The sequence below is a fragment of the Schistocerca cancellata genome, chromosome 4 (assembly GCF_023864275.1).
Source record: "Schistocerca cancellata isolate TAMUIC-IGC-003103 chromosome 4, iqSchCanc2.1, whole genome shotgun sequence".
Classification (NCBI taxonomy): Eukaryota; Metazoa; Arthropoda; class Insecta; order Orthoptera; family Acrididae; genus Schistocerca; species Schistocerca cancellata.
The window spans coordinates 697,488,088-697,506,514 of NC_064629.1; the positions used below are offsets into that span (position 1 = coordinate 697,488,088).

General features: G+C 39.8%; 1 protein-coding gene across 18 annotated transcripts in view; it reads left to right on the forward strand.

Moving 5' to 3' along the window:
- LOC126183635 (CLIP-associating protein 1-B-like) overlaps positions 1-18,427 on the forward strand; it is a 764,859-nt gene that overhangs the window by 636,260 nt on the left and 110,172 nt on the right. For 7 of the 18 annotated variants that reach the window (XM_049925777.1, XM_049925757.1, XM_049925775.1 and 4 more), the window contains one exon: positions 3,422-3,615. The exons of the other annotated variants lie outside the window; for them this stretch is intronic. In XM_049925777.1, the coding sequence (XP_049781734.1) occupies positions 3,422-3,615 (194 nt within the window). The remainder of the gene's footprint in view (positions 1-3,421; positions 3,616-18,427) is intronic. 18 annotated transcript variants of the gene reach the window in all.

The window sequence follows — 18,427 nt, forward strand, 5'->3', positions numbered from 1 at the left end:
AAAGTAATGCAGTGATTAAGATACGGTACTGATATTTATGGGTAGTAGGCTTCAACTCGTTTAACTGTTTTGATTTCTGTTTCCTGTTAACCTCTGGAGTTATGTATCTGGGACTGAATTTTCTAATTGAATGTGCTAAATTGAAATAGTGTGCTGTAATGGGGCTCAAACACAGGTGCCTGTGTTTTGTGAACTGTCATTTGTGCTATCTGAGCATACCTCCTGGATGTGTTAATCCTATGAGATCATGAGAGAACCTATGCATAGTTTGGAAGAGAATGCCGAGAAGATGGTGGCAGATTAATGCTTTATGCCAGTGTGTGATGTGTGCTCGGGTAGCGCAATTGGAAACATGCTGCCCGTGAATGGCAGAGATGCGGACATGAGTCCCAGTCAGGAACACGGTGTCAACATGTCAAATACTATCAAGATTAAGTTTACCTGAAACCTGATCTTGTCAGAATAGCCTATCCTCATATACTTTGTCAACAAAAATGTTCACATTGACATTATTACTCCATATATTTAAACATAAAGTTTTCTGTCTGCATTGTGTTAATAAAGGGTGATGTCAGTTAGTTGTGCAACCCCCCCCCCCCCCTCTCAATCTCTTAGTGTGAAATATCATAGTTACTTGTCCTTATCCTTATCCTTTGCTTATTGTTATATTTCCCTTAGGTGAAAGTGAACTATACAAGTAATGCTTCATTGGAGTTGTATTCTGTGATAGTCAGCATGCTATTATTGAGAAGTTTTTGATATACATCTCTAATGAAACTTGTATTTTTGTACACATAATTTATGTATTCCAAAATAAGTCCGTCAGTCTGTAAAGCTGTTTGCTGTAAATTTTTCCTCTCGTATTGCGACATCTAAGCATTAATGAAACCCTTAAGAAATCTTTGTGTTCAATTTTCTTATAAAAAGTCCTCATGACAATTGAAATTAATGCGTAATTTTGGACATAACTGATTTAAGCATTTAGATACTATGTATTGTTGCCTACATCTATGTGGTATTCTGATTATTATCACTACAAGGGTGTGCTGAAAAGTAATTTCTCTGATTTTTTTTGTGTTAACTCTTAAAGTTTTTTAAATAAAACAAATTTGATTAACATTCTACACCTTTATTCTTCACGTCTATATATTTATCACCTTTATTCTTCACGTCTATATATTTATGTCTTAATGTAGCCACCCTGGTGATGAACACATTTCTCCCAACGAAAGACAAGCTTGTTGACATCACCATGAGAATGTTTGACTTTGTTGACAGAGCCACTACCTCACCTCTGCTTGCTCTGCTTCATCACTATCAAAGTGAAGTTATCGAATATGTTTTGGAACCACATGAAAATGGAATGGGGCAAGTCAGGAGTGCATGGAGGATGATTTATCATGGGGAACCCTAGGTATCGAATTGTTGCAGATGTCTCAGCACTCATCTGTGGTCTGGCATTGTCATACTGAAGGAGATGGTGCTCCATGTATGGACAAACTCTTCGAGTTCGAAACTTGATTACAGCACGTCGTTTCACATGTATTGACGTACACAGTTACGTTATACAATCTTTTGTTATGCACTACAATTCAGAGCCCTCTAGCGACATACGGTTGCAGTTTTTGTCAGCGAAGCAGGAACGACTGAGTAATATACATGACATGTAATACCTCATCTAGTATTGAGAGCAGAATAAAAAAATTGGAGGCATTACTTTCCAGCACACCCTTGTTAGTAAGTTAGTTCCACCCAACAGATATGTGTTTATAAGACACCCTGAAAAGTTGCTAGATACTTACTACTGTGTGTAGAGTGGGCAACCTCCTAGTTACACTGGATGTCTGAACTAACATTTCTCATCTGATTTTTATGCCCTTTCCATTAATGTTTTGTTGTGAGGCCTAAAATGGGAAATATCTCTTTGACTCAAATCACTGTGATATTACATTGTGTAATATAATTTTGCCATTAGGCAGTTCAGTTGAAACCGTAGCTATGCACTGACTAGTGTGCCTCTTGACTCAACAATATCTCACTTTGGATGGCATGTCACAGCCAAAACCAATCCAGAAAAAGGTTAGTCAATGCTAAACTGCAACAAACCACTGCAGAAGTTGCTATGATAGTTAAACTCTCCTGATGAACTATATTTGTACTGTCTTAATTTATTCATCCTGCAACTGTGCACAACAACGGTAATTTAGTTATTTCATGACACACTAGGCGAAGTTATCATGCTTAAGATATGTCATAACAGTAAGATGAGTATTAATGATCAATCTCAGATTGTATTCGGCATGCATCTAACATCATGTAACTCATTGTATACTATTTTAAATAACTAGATTGGTTCAAATATTTTTCTGAAAGAGGTAATACATAAATGAGGATAATGCTCTCACCTACTTTGTAAGTCATTTGATTGAGTCTGGTTTCATTCTGCATCATTCTTAAAAGGCTGTTTTTCTCCAATAAAATTTTTGTCACAGGAAACATAAAGTAGATGGAAAAATAAAGAAAGAGAGAAACAAATTGTCATATTTGTTTTACCTTTGCAATGTTGGGGAAGGAGATGTGTTTCACAACAGCAAAGATGAGCAAGTGCTCATAGATCCTCAGCTATGCATATTAGAGCCCATGTTGACTAGACAATTTTTCTTGTCTTGGTCTATACTACCACCTCTGAATGTTGCTTACCCTACAATCTTAGCAACAACAGTACTGGTACATGTATACCACAGTCAGAGGCATCAGAATAATTTTCATTTGTAACTTTCGACTAATTCATTTTTGGTACAGGGACCATTACCTCAGATTGATGTGTTTATCCATCTCCTGTAACATCATCATGGAATCACCGTGTACATACATACATTTAAAGACCCTGGCACATATAACTTAAATACTCTGTTGCTTCGTTGGATGATGATTCTGGATGCGGATTGCTATGTAAACTTGATCTACTAAGCTTCCTCTACAATCTTTAGAAGTGTGTAACATGAATTATGAGCCACTCCAAATATGTTCAGCTGATTTGCACATAGTGTTACATATCTTTTGTCTTTATCTGTAGGATTTTCAGTACTTTCTACTGAATATCACTCGAATTGCAGCTTCAGTTTTTCATTATTAGAGAATATTATTCCCAGTTTCTGTTGTTATTTTTTGGGCAGCTTTAATTCTTTCTTTCTGCATTTTCTGTTTTTCTTTGTTGTTTTCCTTTCTTTTCTCCCTTTGTAAAGAGTAACGTAAACTTCATTTATTAGTGCATGATAAAGATTGTGATGCAGACTGTGAAATGAGTGTTGTATCTGTACATGTAAGTTACGTGCACATCTATGTTCTGTATCTTCTTTTTATGTTTTGCATGTGTTGTGTACTTTGTATATAATTGTTTGCTTTTGTTGTTTGTATGTAGGGCTTTCTGGCATTTCCGGGGCCATTTTCATGAAAATGCTGAGCAGATATTAAACTCACTGGATAGTACACATAAGAAAGCTCTTAATCTTGAAATGGGAATGTTAAATTCAAACAACTTAGTAGACCAGCAAGCAGGAAGAGGAGGTAGGCTGGCAGCTGGAAGTGACTTTCCAAGAGGTCGAACTGTTGCAGGTACCATCAACTACACTATCATTAATATTTTTATAGCATGCAGAAGATATTTATTTATGGCTGTGTGTTTATCAGCAGAGTTTAGCTGTAATCTTGATGGGACCAGGTGTCCACAGAATGGAATAGTTACATAGATCAATGTTTATTTTATAATTTTCATATTCACTATGTTTCACAGTTTCTGTTACTAGCTTCTAGTGGTTGGTGGATAAAATTTTGATTGGGAACCCATGTCCTGAAATGTAATATTTGGATATAAAGTAAGTTTGAATATCACATCACTTTCAAATTTTCTTCTTCATGGCGCGCACATACACAAACTGAGAAGACAGTCCCTGTTGTAGTTATGACATCACATACCATTTCATCTGACTACAACAATGGCTGTGAGAAACTATTATGTCACTGCTAGGAGGGTCAATTATGGTTCTCTGTGGACGTGTCGCACTCTCGACTTTGAAGAGCACGTCCTTCATCGCGTAAACAAAAACATTATGATGAGTACTGGAAACATTGCCGGTGCAGTGGGCTCTAATAGAGCACGTAGGTCAGAACTCATTGTCTCTGCAGTGTGCACACCACTAATTGGGAGATTTGGAAGTGATTCAATCTTTAATCTTATTTGACATTCAAATGGTACAGTCCGGTCATTGACTTTTTTTATCAGAACTTTATCTGATAAGTTCTTTTTGCAACCTATAAAAGCCTGTAATAATAACTGTGAAACACACTGTATTTATTTGCAGAAAAAAGCTTCGTTGAGTTACTTTTAGTGTAATCTACAGGGTGTCCATAATTAAAGTTTCAGTTTCAAAATGCTGTAGGAAGAGAACCGCTGGTCAGAATGATATCAAGTTTGAACTGTGTATTACACACACACACACACACACACACACACACACACACAGTTCATGAAAATTCTACAAATGACAGATGGAATCACAGTGTGACAGCTGTGGTTTGAGCTGCATGTTACACCATCCATACTGTTCAAAGTGCATGACTGAATATGTTGCACAGTGCATGCCTTCATTTCAACTACATTCAGAATTCGAGCACTGAACACAACACCTCTGAGATAATCCCACAAAGAGAAACTGCACGGTTTAAGATCAGAAGATTGGGATGGTCAGACTATAAGGAAATGATGGCTAATAATTCTAGCATTTCTGAAATTCCTCTGCAGCAGCTGCTTAACTGACTACAATGTGCAGAGGAGTGCCATCTTGCATAAAAATGATCCTACCAACACATCCACGCTGTTGAAGGTTTGTCTTGCTGGCAGGTTAGCAGGAAGCAATTCTTTAACATGGGTGATGATGTATGGAGAGCAATGCAGGGTGTTTTGTAGAATTTTACACACTGCTCAAAGCATGTCCAATGTTTGGGGAGGTTCCCCCACGTGCAGCATTTTTGCACAATACTGCTTGATCTGTTGTGCTGTGTTGCAATTATGCCTTTGACAGACATTGGATCAACTGCTTTCCTCCCTCTGCCACATTGAACTTCAAAAGAATCTGTCTTTTTGAATTGTGTAACCATTTTCTCCAGAACCTGAGCAGAACTCGTGCACTGCTACCTGTGAAGGTAAAGGCATGTGCCATTTCCTTTTCAATTAGAGACCTTTCTTGTCAGTTGTCGCCCTTTGGTTTTAAACATTTATCTCTAAACTGTATTGAACTCGTTTGTTGGTTTCCAACAATTTTTCAATTTTTCCATCAGATCTCAGTTTTTCATACCCTCAAGTGTCTGGATTCTCTGCAGGGCTACTGGTGCAGTCACCATTCTTGTGATGAAGCTTTTCCAGGAGTGTGCAATCCTTCATGGAGACAGTGATGGGTGTCTCAGACGCAGACTGAGGAACAAACGACTTCTTTTTTTTTCTAATGGCATTTTAATATGCTGTTCAAATTTGATGTCATTCTGAGCAGTGGTTTTCTTTCTACAGCATTTTGAAACTGGAACTTCAATCATGGTAATCCTGTATTAGGCTGTACCCCAGTTGACTTTTACTCTTTTGTTACCAAATGAGAAAGTATTATGTATGTTGAGAATGGAAGACTTCTGAACTTCATCATGTCATCTGCTTGATGATGAATGTCAGGTGCATGTGTCTTGTTAGAAATTTGCTATCCATATCTTCTTGCAGGTTTGAAATTCTGCATAAGAATTGGAAAATTTTGTATCCAATTATTACTTTATGCGGGACCGTATATGACAGCACCATTTGATGTCTCTATTCCCCCCCCCCCCTCCCCTCTACACACACACACACACACACACACACACACACACACACCACCTACCTAACTACCTACTTACCTCAAGGGATTGGCGGTGGAGGGCAATCATAGTTTAGAAAGATCATCAGAATGTGATGAACCCATCTATTGTGAGGATGAGGAGAGACAGTGGCCACCCTTTCTATCTCCTTGTTGTTGTATGCCAATACTGTGTTATACAGAATGATAATAGGTATCTCATTCATGGCATGTCACCGAGCTGTAGAATTTTTGCGCCACTTCATGTGCATATGAGATATGAATAATCTCTTGGCACTTGTATCATACCTGTAATCTTTGTTACCTTTGAAGATAATGGCATGTGCTATTTCCTATCAATTTGGAGACTTTTGTTGTTGATTGTCACCCTTCGATTTTAAGTATTTATCTGTATATTGTGTTCATTTCTTTGTTGTTGGATTAAAACAATTATTCCACCTTATCTCAGTTTCATTATTGAACCTTATTTTTGGTGTGTATTTCGTTATTTTGTGTGTTTTAGGTTTGATTATTGTTAACTACTGTTCATTTTATAAGCACTGGTATTCCCAAACCCCATTAAATCCTGTCTCTGGACTATCTCTAGTGGACTATCTCTAGTTGCTGTCTCATGCTTATATAATCATTACAGCTCCCAGTTATGTTTTATAAGTGCAGCCAGTTGTTTTCTACCACACATGATACACGTATTTCGTGTGGACTCCTTTCAGACATCTTTGTGTGAACTAGCAGCATTTCATCTGACAGTGTCTGATAAGTACTCAGATGTGATATGGTACGTGGTAGAGAACATCAGTCAGCTGCATTCTTGAAATATCATTGAGTATTCAAGATCCACATGATTATGCTTTCCTAATGAGACTGTTCACACTGGCTGTCACATACATAACATTGATACTGAATTAGTCCTGTGTAGTTCATTCATTGAGTAAATAGCCTACTCCCGTTTAAAGAAATTGAAGTATGGATAATTCCACATTGCACTCCTATTGCAACTTCATCTATCAAATGAGTGATGATCCACTTTCCAGCATTTTAATCATTTCATTTTCTGTTGGTCATTAATATTATGATATTTATTACCAGATATGTATGCCAGACAAGCTGTAAATTTAGCAGTTGATCTGAATGATAATTCTCAGAATCAAGTAGTCTTCCGAAATCTTCCATACTTGGTGTGTACTGCAAATATGAGTGTCATTTGAGGGAGTTAAATTGTGTAACAGCTTAAGTAATTATTTTTCCTTCCTTTCACACACACAAACAGAGGTTTTCATACAATGATGACACTAAGAGTGATGAATGCTTGAATGCTAATTAACGTTGATCTACTGTTTACCAGATGACGTTGGGCTCTGATATGCTGCATCATTGTGTAAGAGTATAATTGCAGTAAAAATAACAAATACAATGTAACGAATCACTAAACTTCAAGTTTTTATTTATGGCTCTTTACGGCGGCTTTGGTTTCATTTTAAGAGTATGTTCCATAGGGACTAACACTGCCTGTCAGAAGATGCAGTTGTAACAAAATCTATATTGCAAAGTAGTTGGCAATTTAGTGCTGAAAAATGGTTACAAAGTTGAAACCATAACAGAATGATTAGAACATAGCCGGTAACAAAGTGTGTGACAAAGCTAAAGAACATAAAAGAACACTCACCCCATAACACACCATTCATTGTTACTGTCTTATATTGGAAATCAGAAATCCTGGAGAAACATAAAATCAACACCAAGAAAAGCATGGAATAGCATTTCCACATATAGTAAACAGACAAGATAAATTTTGGAAACATGGAGAGTATAAAATATAATGTAGTTGTAGAACCTTCTATACAGGGCTATTACAAATGATTGAAGCGATTCCATAAATTCACTGTAGCTCCATTCATTGACATATGGTCACGACACACTACAGATACATAGAAAAACTCATAAAGTTTGTTCGGCTGAAGCCGCACTTCAGGTTTCTGCTGTCAGAGCGCTCGAGAGCGCAGTGAGACAAAATGGCGACAGGAGCCGAGAAAGCGTATGTCGTGCTTGAAATGCACTCACATCAGTCAGTCATAACAGTGCAACGACACTTCAGGACGAAGTTCAACAAAGATCCACCAACTGCTAACTCCATTTGGCGATGGTATGTGCAGTTTAAAGCTTCTGGATGCCTCTGTAAGAGGAAATCAACGGGTCGGCCCGCAGTGAGCGAAGAAATGGTTGAACGCGTGCGGGCAAGTTTCACGCGTAGCCCGCGGAAGTCGACGAATAAAGCAAGCAGGGAGCTAAACGTACCACAGCCGACGGTTTGGAAAATCTTACGGAAAAGGCTAAAGCAGAAGCCTTACCGTTTACAGTTGCTACAAGCCCTGGCACCCGATGACAAAGTCAAACGCTTTGAATTTTCGGCGCGGTTGCAACAGCTCATGGAAGAGGATGCGTTCAGTGCAAAACTTGTTTTCAGTGATGTTATGTGAAAGATTCAGTGTTTAAACCTCCTCTACCAAGAAACGTGCCAGAACTGCGAACTCGCATCAACGATGCTTTCGAACTCATTGATGGGTACATGCTGCGCCGAATGTGGGAGGAACTTGATTATCGGCTTGATGTCTGCCGAATCACTAAAGGGGCACATATCGAACATTTGTGAATGCCTAAAAAAACTTTTTGAGTTTTTGTATGTGTGTGCAAAGCATTGTGAAAATATCTCAAATAATAAAGTTATTGTAGAGCTGTGAAATCGCTTCAATCATTTGTAATAACCCTGTATTAAAAAGACAGGGAAAGCCTTTGACATTAGATTTTGTGAACACATGGCAGCCCTTCAACTAAAGAATTAGTTAAGCCAGTTGTCACAACCCATCTGTGTGGTATGTTGCCAAATACCAGACATGAATAAAGTGCTGACCATTTTTCATACACAGCCAAAAGGTATAACGCTAAATATCCTGGAGATGCTAGAATGCTACAGAATACAAAAACTACAGCCGGATGTAATTCAGAATCAAAAAATTGAGAGTGAACATCCAAAAGTAATAAGGAACTTCAGTGAGACATGCCTATTTTCAAAACAGTTCAAATGAAAACCCGATTAGGTTTATGCAATAAAATTATAATTCAAATGAAGTAGCATTTTTTTTTTTTTTAAATTGTATGCATGACATATTTGTAAAATTAACTCAGCACATGTTCACTTATTAAATGCCTTTATACAGGGTGACCCAAAAATCCATTAACATTCGATAATTCATCATTCCATGGACTAATGTGAGTAGTGAGGTAAAAATTGACATATATGCTTGAAATGACATGGAGTTCTACTGAAAGCAAAAAAAGGTGCACAAAATGACCAACAGATGGCACTTCGTATGATACAAAGCAATAAGTAGCGTAACAATTTATTTTCAGCAAAGACAATGTTAACAAATGCTTGACATCTCGGCTATCATTCATCGACAATACCTGCAGTCCAGGGACAATGTCGTGAACAGTGCTGTATATCTCAGTATGTTTGGTGAGAAAATGCCGTCAGATGTTGTCTTTTAGCACAACTAATGAGATTAGATGATTGCAGTAGACTTGCAACTTCAGGTAACCCCACAACCAATAATCAGATGGATGGAGGTCTGGTGTCCTGGGAGGCCAAGCATGACTGAAGTGGCAGCTCAGCACGCGATCCTCACCAAACAATGTGAACAAGAAATCTTTTATACATGTAGCAGTATGGGGTGAAGTGCTAACCTGCATAAAAGTCATACCTTCCAGCAGGTGTTTATTAGCCAGGCTAAGGATGATGCGATTCTGTAACATATTGGCGTACCTTGAATCCGTCATGCTGACAGTTTGAAAACAGCAGCTCACATTTCCTCAAAGTAAAAGGGTCCAGTCACAATTAATGTGGCACATCCAAGCCACACCATGACTTTCTCGACATGCAGTTGGATTTCCATGACATTTCTAGGATTTTTGGTAAACCAAATTTTGCCGTTGTTGGTGTTGACACACCCTTAAAGTGTAAAGTGGACTTGTCACTCCACAACACATTAGACAACCAGTTGTCATCGTCCCCCATTCTTTGAAGTGCCCACACCACAAATGCTCTCCGTGTGACAAAATCGGTGGCTAATATTTCTTGACAATTGGGGATTTTGTACGGATAGCATTGGAGGCTACACCTTTGTACTCTCTAATCAATAGTGCATGGAATGCCAGTGCGACATGCGACTTCATGAGCGCTGACTTCACCATGCAGAGATGAACCTGCTGATATCTCCATTTCTTCCTGAACTACCTGAGCAGAAGTAGCAATTGGAGTCCGATCATTCACTACCGGACTGATCATCTAAATAGCATTTGGTTATGAACTTTGTGATCATTTTCTTCACAGCTACACTTGTCAGACGACCTTTAACTGTTTCGAACACCCTTCTTATGCTGATAGGATCGTAAAGATGCAGTAGCGGATTCTCCATTCTGATAGCAAAGCTTTGTGAATAGTGTCATTCCTGATAAAACCAACATGCCGTGATTGCTGGTGCATCTGGCTTTCTCTCTCATTACAGCTCATTTTATACATGATTGTCATGCGATGTTACTGATGTATTGCTGTCCAGCGCCATCTTTTGGCCAGTTTCTGCACTAGTGTTTTGTTTCAGTAAAACCGCATATCATTTCAGTTTGCCCTCTCTCTAACTACATTATTTCATGAATAGTGCAATTTCAAAAGTTAGTGGCCTTCTTTATCACTCTGTACAATATCCAGTGATATACAATGAAGTGCTAAAGAAACTGGTATAGGCATACTCATTCAAATACAGAGATATATAAACAGGCAGAATACGACACTGACTATATAAGACAACAAATGTCTGGCACAGTTGTTAGATCGGTTACTGCTGCTACAATGGCGGGTTATCAAGATTTAAGTGAGTTATTTAGTTACTTTCATGTTATAGTTAGCACACGAGTGATGGGACACATCATCTCAGAGGTGGTTATGAAGTGGGGATTTTTCTGTACAACCATTTCACTAGTGTACCATTAATAGCTGGAATCCGGTAAAACATCAAATCTGCAACATCGCTGTGACCAGAAAAAGATCCCACAAGAACGGGACCAATGACTACTGAAGACAATCATTCAAAGTGACAGAAGTGCAACCCTTCTGAAAATTGCTTCAGGTTTCAATACTGGGCCATCAACAAGTGTCAGCATGCAAACCATTCAATAAGACATCATCGGAACCGAAGGCCCACTTGTGTACCCTTGATGACTGCATGACACAAAGACTTACGCCTCACATGGGCCCATCAACACTGACATTGGACTGTTGATGATTGGAAACATGTTGCCTGGTTTGACGAGTCTCGTTTCAGGTTGTATTGAGCTGATGGACATGTGCAGGTATGGAGACATAATCATGAATCCATGGTCCCTGCATGTCAGCAAGGGGACTGTTCAAGCTGGTGGAGGCTCTGTAATGATGTGGGGCATGTGCAGTTGGAGTGATATGGGGCCCTGATGTGTCTAGATATGACTCTGACAGGTGACATGTACATAAGCATCTTGTCTGCATCCATTCATGTCCATTGTGCATTCCGTTTGACATAGGCAATTCTAGCAGGACAGTGCAATACCCAACACGTCCAGAACTGCTACAGAGTGGCTCCAGGATCATTCTTCTGAGTTGTAACACTTGTGCTGGCCAACAAACTCCGCAGACATGAACATTATTGAGCATATCTGGGATGCGTTGCAACGTGCTGTTCTCCACCCCTTCGTACTCTTAATGGAATTATTGACAGCTCTGCAGGGTTCATGGTGTCAGTTCCCTCCAGCACTACTTCAGACATTAGTTGAGTCCATGGCACGTCATCTTGCAGCACTTCTGCATGCTCATGGGGGCAGTACCTGGTATTAGGCAGGTATACCAGTTTCTTTGGCTCTCCAGTGTGTAACACTATAATAATCCTTGCACACCATAAGGTCGTTTTAAAAAAATAAAAAAAACTAATCTCCGGTAAAGTTTGTAAACAGTGAGTGAGTAAAGCTGAAATGCAAACCCCTTGAGGAAAGTAGACAACAAATATGCACAGGATCATCAAGACTTTTCAGGATAGTTCTTAGTGTTCTAAAGCGTGAGCCACCTTTCAATTTTCACCTCACTTAGTTATAAAAGGTCTTTTGAGATCTCAGTGGCTTACTCCATTCTCTTAATTCTTTAGTATTTACTGGTGTACCTTTGTGACCCTTAAGTTTTACAATGTTTATTGTAGTTGAACATACAATGATAGCTGTATGTTTCCAGTACTGTGCACTATGGTATTGTATTTTTCCTTGTTGGAGTCTCATTGTTGTGGTAAAGGTCTGACTGTAAATTTCTTTTGTTCCAAAATCATCACCGAGTTTGCTGAGTGGTCAAGGCATTGTACTCCGTTTAGGAGTAGTGGGCTTCAAATCTCTTGTCTTGTTGGTTAGAAATAAGATAATAAGATTTTCAGTGGCTTTCCTAAATCGTGCAAGTGAAAACCATGATGGTACCTTTGAAGACACCATAGCCAATTTCATGACATACTCTTTCCCATGCATAGCTCAAGGGCAGTCTCCAGCAGTTTCATCACCTATGGGCTTAACCCATATCTTCCATCTTTCTCCCTTTCAAAATTTACCTAATGTGACTGCTGCTTTATTTCTGTTGTGCATAACTGAAAATCTGTACACTCACGAATTATTGTTCTGTGAGCATATGTTTTTAGTGCTTCATTCATTTTCTTATATCATCATTATTTTGTGTTGTTTTAGCTCTCTCAAGTGGGATTTTTTTGTTTTTGTTGGGGGGGGGGGGTGGGGGGAGTACAACAGATACTTAATTTCAAAACAGTGACTTTAATTGGTGAATAGTTTTCCTTTAACTAATATAACAGGTATTGTATTGTTGAAACAAACAACAGTACGGCCAAAATTAACCATAGTTAATTCTTCTTTCGCATACAAGTGAACAACAGTTGAGAACATAAATACAAACATAGAAACAATCTAAGTACTGATATAATCACTTGCAAATGATAAGTAATAACACAGTGGGAGAGCAAGTGTCTGCTGCACCATGCATATAAAGAGGAGGGCTCCAGTAGATGGCGTGACAGATGCCGTGTCATGTGCACAAGTCATATGGCCACTGCAGCGGCCTCTGGTGGCTGGTCCACGCAGATGCTGTTCTGTTGGCGGAATATTCAAAGTGTAGTGCACCAGCAGTTGGTGCTGCATTGTGTATCCAAATATCATGTACGTGGTTATAGCAGGTATCATATCATTTATAAGGTGAAGGCTCATTGTGTCCACAATATTCAATAATCTACAAGTCCTCATTGCTGTGCCAAATGATAAGTGCCTAAGGGAACTCAGCCAGTCTTTACTGAGTGTTGATTTGGTGAATCTGGGTGTTCCAGACTGGGACTGAACACTGCCAGCCCTCTAAAACTATAAGCTGTAGACGTCATAAGGAGCCATCATGTGTCATGATAGTAAAATGTCATTTCTCACAGAATGTGAGTTTAACTACTGAGATCATCGAACTCTATTTTAAAATATTTTTATATGTTTAAAATATATTTTAAAATAACAGTTACTCAACATGTGCTACATGTTAATGTCATGGGTGACTCGAGGCAAAACAAATATCCATTAGGTAGCAGCCTATTGTTACAAATGTCTACATTTCGGGTACCCATGTTGCCATGTAACATCATTCAACTGCTAGCTAATGTGGCAAATCTGCACACAAAGCTGGGATAGAATGTACTTCACTCAGTTTTTGTTTTAATGATAGAGGCCACATTTAGTATGGAATATTGGAACTTTTCTTGGTGAAATTGATTGATGAAATCCTCTTAAGACTGCCTTGTAGCAGTGCTTCAATGTGTTTTCTACTTCATCTACATCTACGTGATTACTCTGCAATTCACATTTAAGTGCTTGGCAGAGGGTTCATTGAACCACAATCATACTATCTCTCTACCATTCCACTCCCGAACAGCGCGAGGGAGAAACGAACACCTAAACCTTTCTGTTTGAGCTCTGATTTCTCTTATTTTATTTTGATGATCATTCCTACCTATGTAGGTTGGGCTCAACAAAATATTTTCGCATTCGGAAGAGAAAGTTGGTGACTGAAATTTCGCAAATAGATCTCGCCGCAACGAAAAACGTCTTTGCTTTAATGACTTCCATCCCAACTCACGTATCATATCTGCCACACTCTCTCCCATATTATGTGATAATACAAAACGAGCTGCCCTTTTGTCTCAGTGGACTGTTACCTTAACATGCACATGCACTACTTGGGTTATATACCTGTGAAAGGCTCAGGTTCAGAATATGTTCCATACACTCATTCAGTATATCTTATCCCAGGCCTATCATGAGCATAACTTACCCCATCAGAGATAGGGCAACTGCTCAAAGCAGTTATGCCATTTATGCAAATGAACCAAGGCTGTAGGGCCACTTGCTTAATAGCATCTTGGTCCACATGTAAAACACAACATAGCAGCAATTCCTCATGGCATGAATGTGAGAGGTCATCAGTAGGTTTCCAGAGGTGTGGGGCACCAAATAACACACACAATATCCATAATTACAGGCTGGCTATTTGGGAGTGTAGTGCTGATTCCTGATAACATCGCTGATGTGTTCCGTCGGATTTGGATCAAGCAATTTAGTGGCCACGACATCTACATGGGAGCCCTATTGTGCTCCTCAAACCACTGTATCATGTTTCTGGCATTGTGACATGACCATTATCCTGCTGATGCCAGCACCATCTACATCTACATCTACATTTATACTCTGCAAACCACCCAACGGTGTGTGGCAAAGGGCACTTTACGTGCCACTGTCATTACCTACCTTTCCTGTTGCAGTCGTGTATGGTTCGCAGGAAGAACGACTGCCGGAAAGCCTCCGTGCGTGCTCGAATCTATCCAATTTTACATTCGTGATCTCCTCGGGAGGTATAAGTAGGGGGAAGCAATATATTCGATACCTCATCCAGAAACGCAACCTCTCGAAACCTGGACAGCAAGCTACACCACGATGCAGAGCGCCTCTCTTGCAGAGTTTGCCCCTGGAGTTTGCTAAACATCTCCATAATGCTATCACGCTTGCCAAATAACCCTGTGACGAAACGCACCGCTCTTCTTTGGATCTTCTCTATCTCCTCTGTCAATCCGACTTGATACGGATCCCACACTGATGAGCAATAGTCGAGTATAGGTCGAACGAGTGCTTTGTAAGCCACCTGCTTTGTTGATGGACTGCATTTTCTAAGGACTCTCCCAATGAATCTCAACCTGGCACCCCCCTTACCAACAATTAATTTTATATGATCATTCCACTTCAAATCGTTCCGTACGCATACTCCCAGATATTTTACAGAAGTAACTGCTACCAGTGTTTGTTTCGCTATCGTATAATCATACAATAAAGGATCCTCCTTTCTATGTATTCGCAATACATTACATTCGTCTATGTTAAGGGTCAGTTGCCACTCCCTGCACCAAGTGTCTATCGGCTGCAGATCTTCCTGCATTTCGCTGCAATTTTCTAATGCTGCAACTTCTCTGTATACTACAGCATCATCCGTGAAAAGCGGCATGGAACTTCAGACACCATCAGGGGATCCATCAAGCATGGAGAGATGCAAGTGTTCATGTAGTCCACAGTGTTCATAGTCCCTTCAATTACTACCACAGGTCCCATAGAAGCCCAGGTGAATGTCCCCCATATCACTGTACTGCCCCATGGGCCTGGGTCCTGAACACAGTGTGTCTGTTGATCAGCTATTGGACAGGATGATGATGTATGTGGACTCTTAATATAGTCGTCGTGGAACAAGAAACATGATTAAGGCAGTCAGGTGACGTGCTTCCATTGATTCTCAGTCGTATCTCAATGATTTTGTGTCCAATGTAATTATTGTTGACGATGTTGTTGGGGCAACATGGGAAGGAGTAGGGGTTTTCTGCTGTGAAGTTCCATGTTCAGAAGTGTGTGTTGAACAGTGTGCTCCAAAACAGTTGTACCAGCACCAGTATTATTGTCTGCAGTCAGATCTGCCACAGAACACGAACTATTCTGCATGACAGACTGGCCAAGCCTCCATCCTCCACATTTTGTGATGAGGTATGCCCATCCAGCCCTAATACTTTGTTGTCTTCTCATAGGTTCCCCATCCTCCAACCAGTTTCCAGTGATGGTCATAACAGTAGCACACAAACCGCTAATCAGCTTCACTGTTTTCGAGATGCTTGGTCCCAGTGCCATGCCATAACATTCAGCCCTTTGTCAAAGTTGCCTATGCCAGTGGATTTCCCCATTTACAACCTGTTTTATCACTAGAATGATACACCAGTCTTCTTTGCTTTATTTCTGGACTGCATCACATGCCTGCAGAGTCTTTTATGATGGACTGACAACCCATCAGCTGCCCACCTGAATGGATGAGACTGCAAAATTGTGGGCAGCATGATATTGAGCAAAACACATTTGGCTTCATGGCTGCTTCATATCCTGCACCATCTGTGTCACTCCACTCAGCCCACTACCAGCTTCTCTGAATTATGTGGGTGGGAAGTGTGCCTAGAGTGCTAAATGAAACTCGTTAAACTTCGGTTACATGATAAATCAGGCTAATCTAAAAGCCATAAATTCAACTAAATACCTAGATATTACAATTACAAACAACTTAAATTGGAAGGAACACACAGAAAATGTTGTGGGGAAGGCTAACCAAAGACTGCGTTTTATTGGCAGGACACTTAGAAAATGTAACAGACCTACTAAGAAGACTGCCTACACTACGCTTGTCCATCCTCTTTTAGAATACTGCTGCACGGTGTGGGATCCTTACCAGATAGGACTGATGGAGTACATGTTTTGTATTATCACAACATATGGGAGAGAGTGTCACAGAAATGATACAGGATTTGGCCTGGAAGTCATTAAAAGAATGGCGTTTTTCTTTGCGACGGAATCTTCTCATAAAATTCCAATCACCAACTTTCTCCTCCGAATGCGAAAATATTTTGTTGACACCGACCTACATAAGGAGGCATGATCACCACGATAAAATTAGGGAAATCAGAACTTGTATGAAAGATTCTTTCTGCACGCTATATGAGATTGGAATAATAGAGAATTGTGAAGGTGGTTCGATGAACCCTCTGCCAGGCACTTAAATGTGATTTGCAGAGTATCCATGTAGATGTATATGTAGATGAACATAATATTTGATCACAAAAAGTTCAGGTCTCAATATCAGATAACACATTCCTCATAACCACGTCAACTCTGTCTCTTGGGTTTGCCTCCCAAACCCTCCTCAGTCTCTCTCCAACACTTGAATTTAGTCAGAGTCTTCTATCTCATAATCTGCTCCCACTCATTTCTCTCTGTCATTTCCATCTTTCTCTATTCTAGGCTCTCACCCATTACCCCTTAACCAACTCCTCCTATTTCTGCCGAAATTTTTACAAAGGTACAGACGGTGTTTAGAAAGGATAGATTGCATGCAACCGGTGGCGGAGTGTTCGTCGCTGTTAGTAGTAGTTTATCCTGTAGTGAAGTAGAAGTGGATAGTTCCTGTGAATTATTATGGGTGGAGGTTACACTCAACAACCGAGCTAGGTTAATAATTGGCTCCTTTTACCGACCCCCCGACTCAGCAGCATTAGTGGCAGAACAACTGAGAGAAAATTTGGAATACATTTCACATAAATTTTCTCAGCATGTTATAGTCTTAGGTGGAGATTTCAATTTACCAGATATCGACTGGGACACTCAGATGTTTAGGACGGGTGGTAGGGACAGAGCATCGAGTGACATTATACTGAGTGCACTATCCGAAAATTACCTCGAGCAATTAAACAGAGAACCGACTCGTGGAGATAACATCTTGGACCTACTGATAACAAACAGACCCGAACTTTTCGACTCTGTAAGTGCAGAACAGGGAATCAGTGATCATAAGGCCGTTGCAGCATCCCTGAATTTGGAAGCTAATAGGAATATAAAAAAAGGGCGGAAGGTTTATCTGTTTAGCAAGAGTAATAGAAGGCAGATTTCAGACTACCTAACAGATCAAAATGAAAATTTCTGTTCCGACACTGACAATGTTGAGTGTTTATGGAAAAAGTTCAAGGCAATCGTAAAATGCGTTTTAGACAGGTACGTGCCGAGTAAAACTGTGAGGGACGGGAAAAACCCACCGTGGTACAACAACAAAGTTAGGAAACTACTGCGAAAGCAAAGAGAGCTTCACTGCAAGTTTAAACGCAGCCAAAACCTCTCAGACAAACAGAAGCTAAACAATGTCAAAGTTAGCGTAAGGAGGGCTATGCGTGAAGCGTTCGGTGAATTCGAAAGTAACATCCTAGGAAGTTCTGGTCTTACGTTAAATCAGTAAGTGGCTCGAAACAGCATATCCAGACACTCCGGGATGATGATGGCATTGAAACAGAGGATGACAAGCGTAA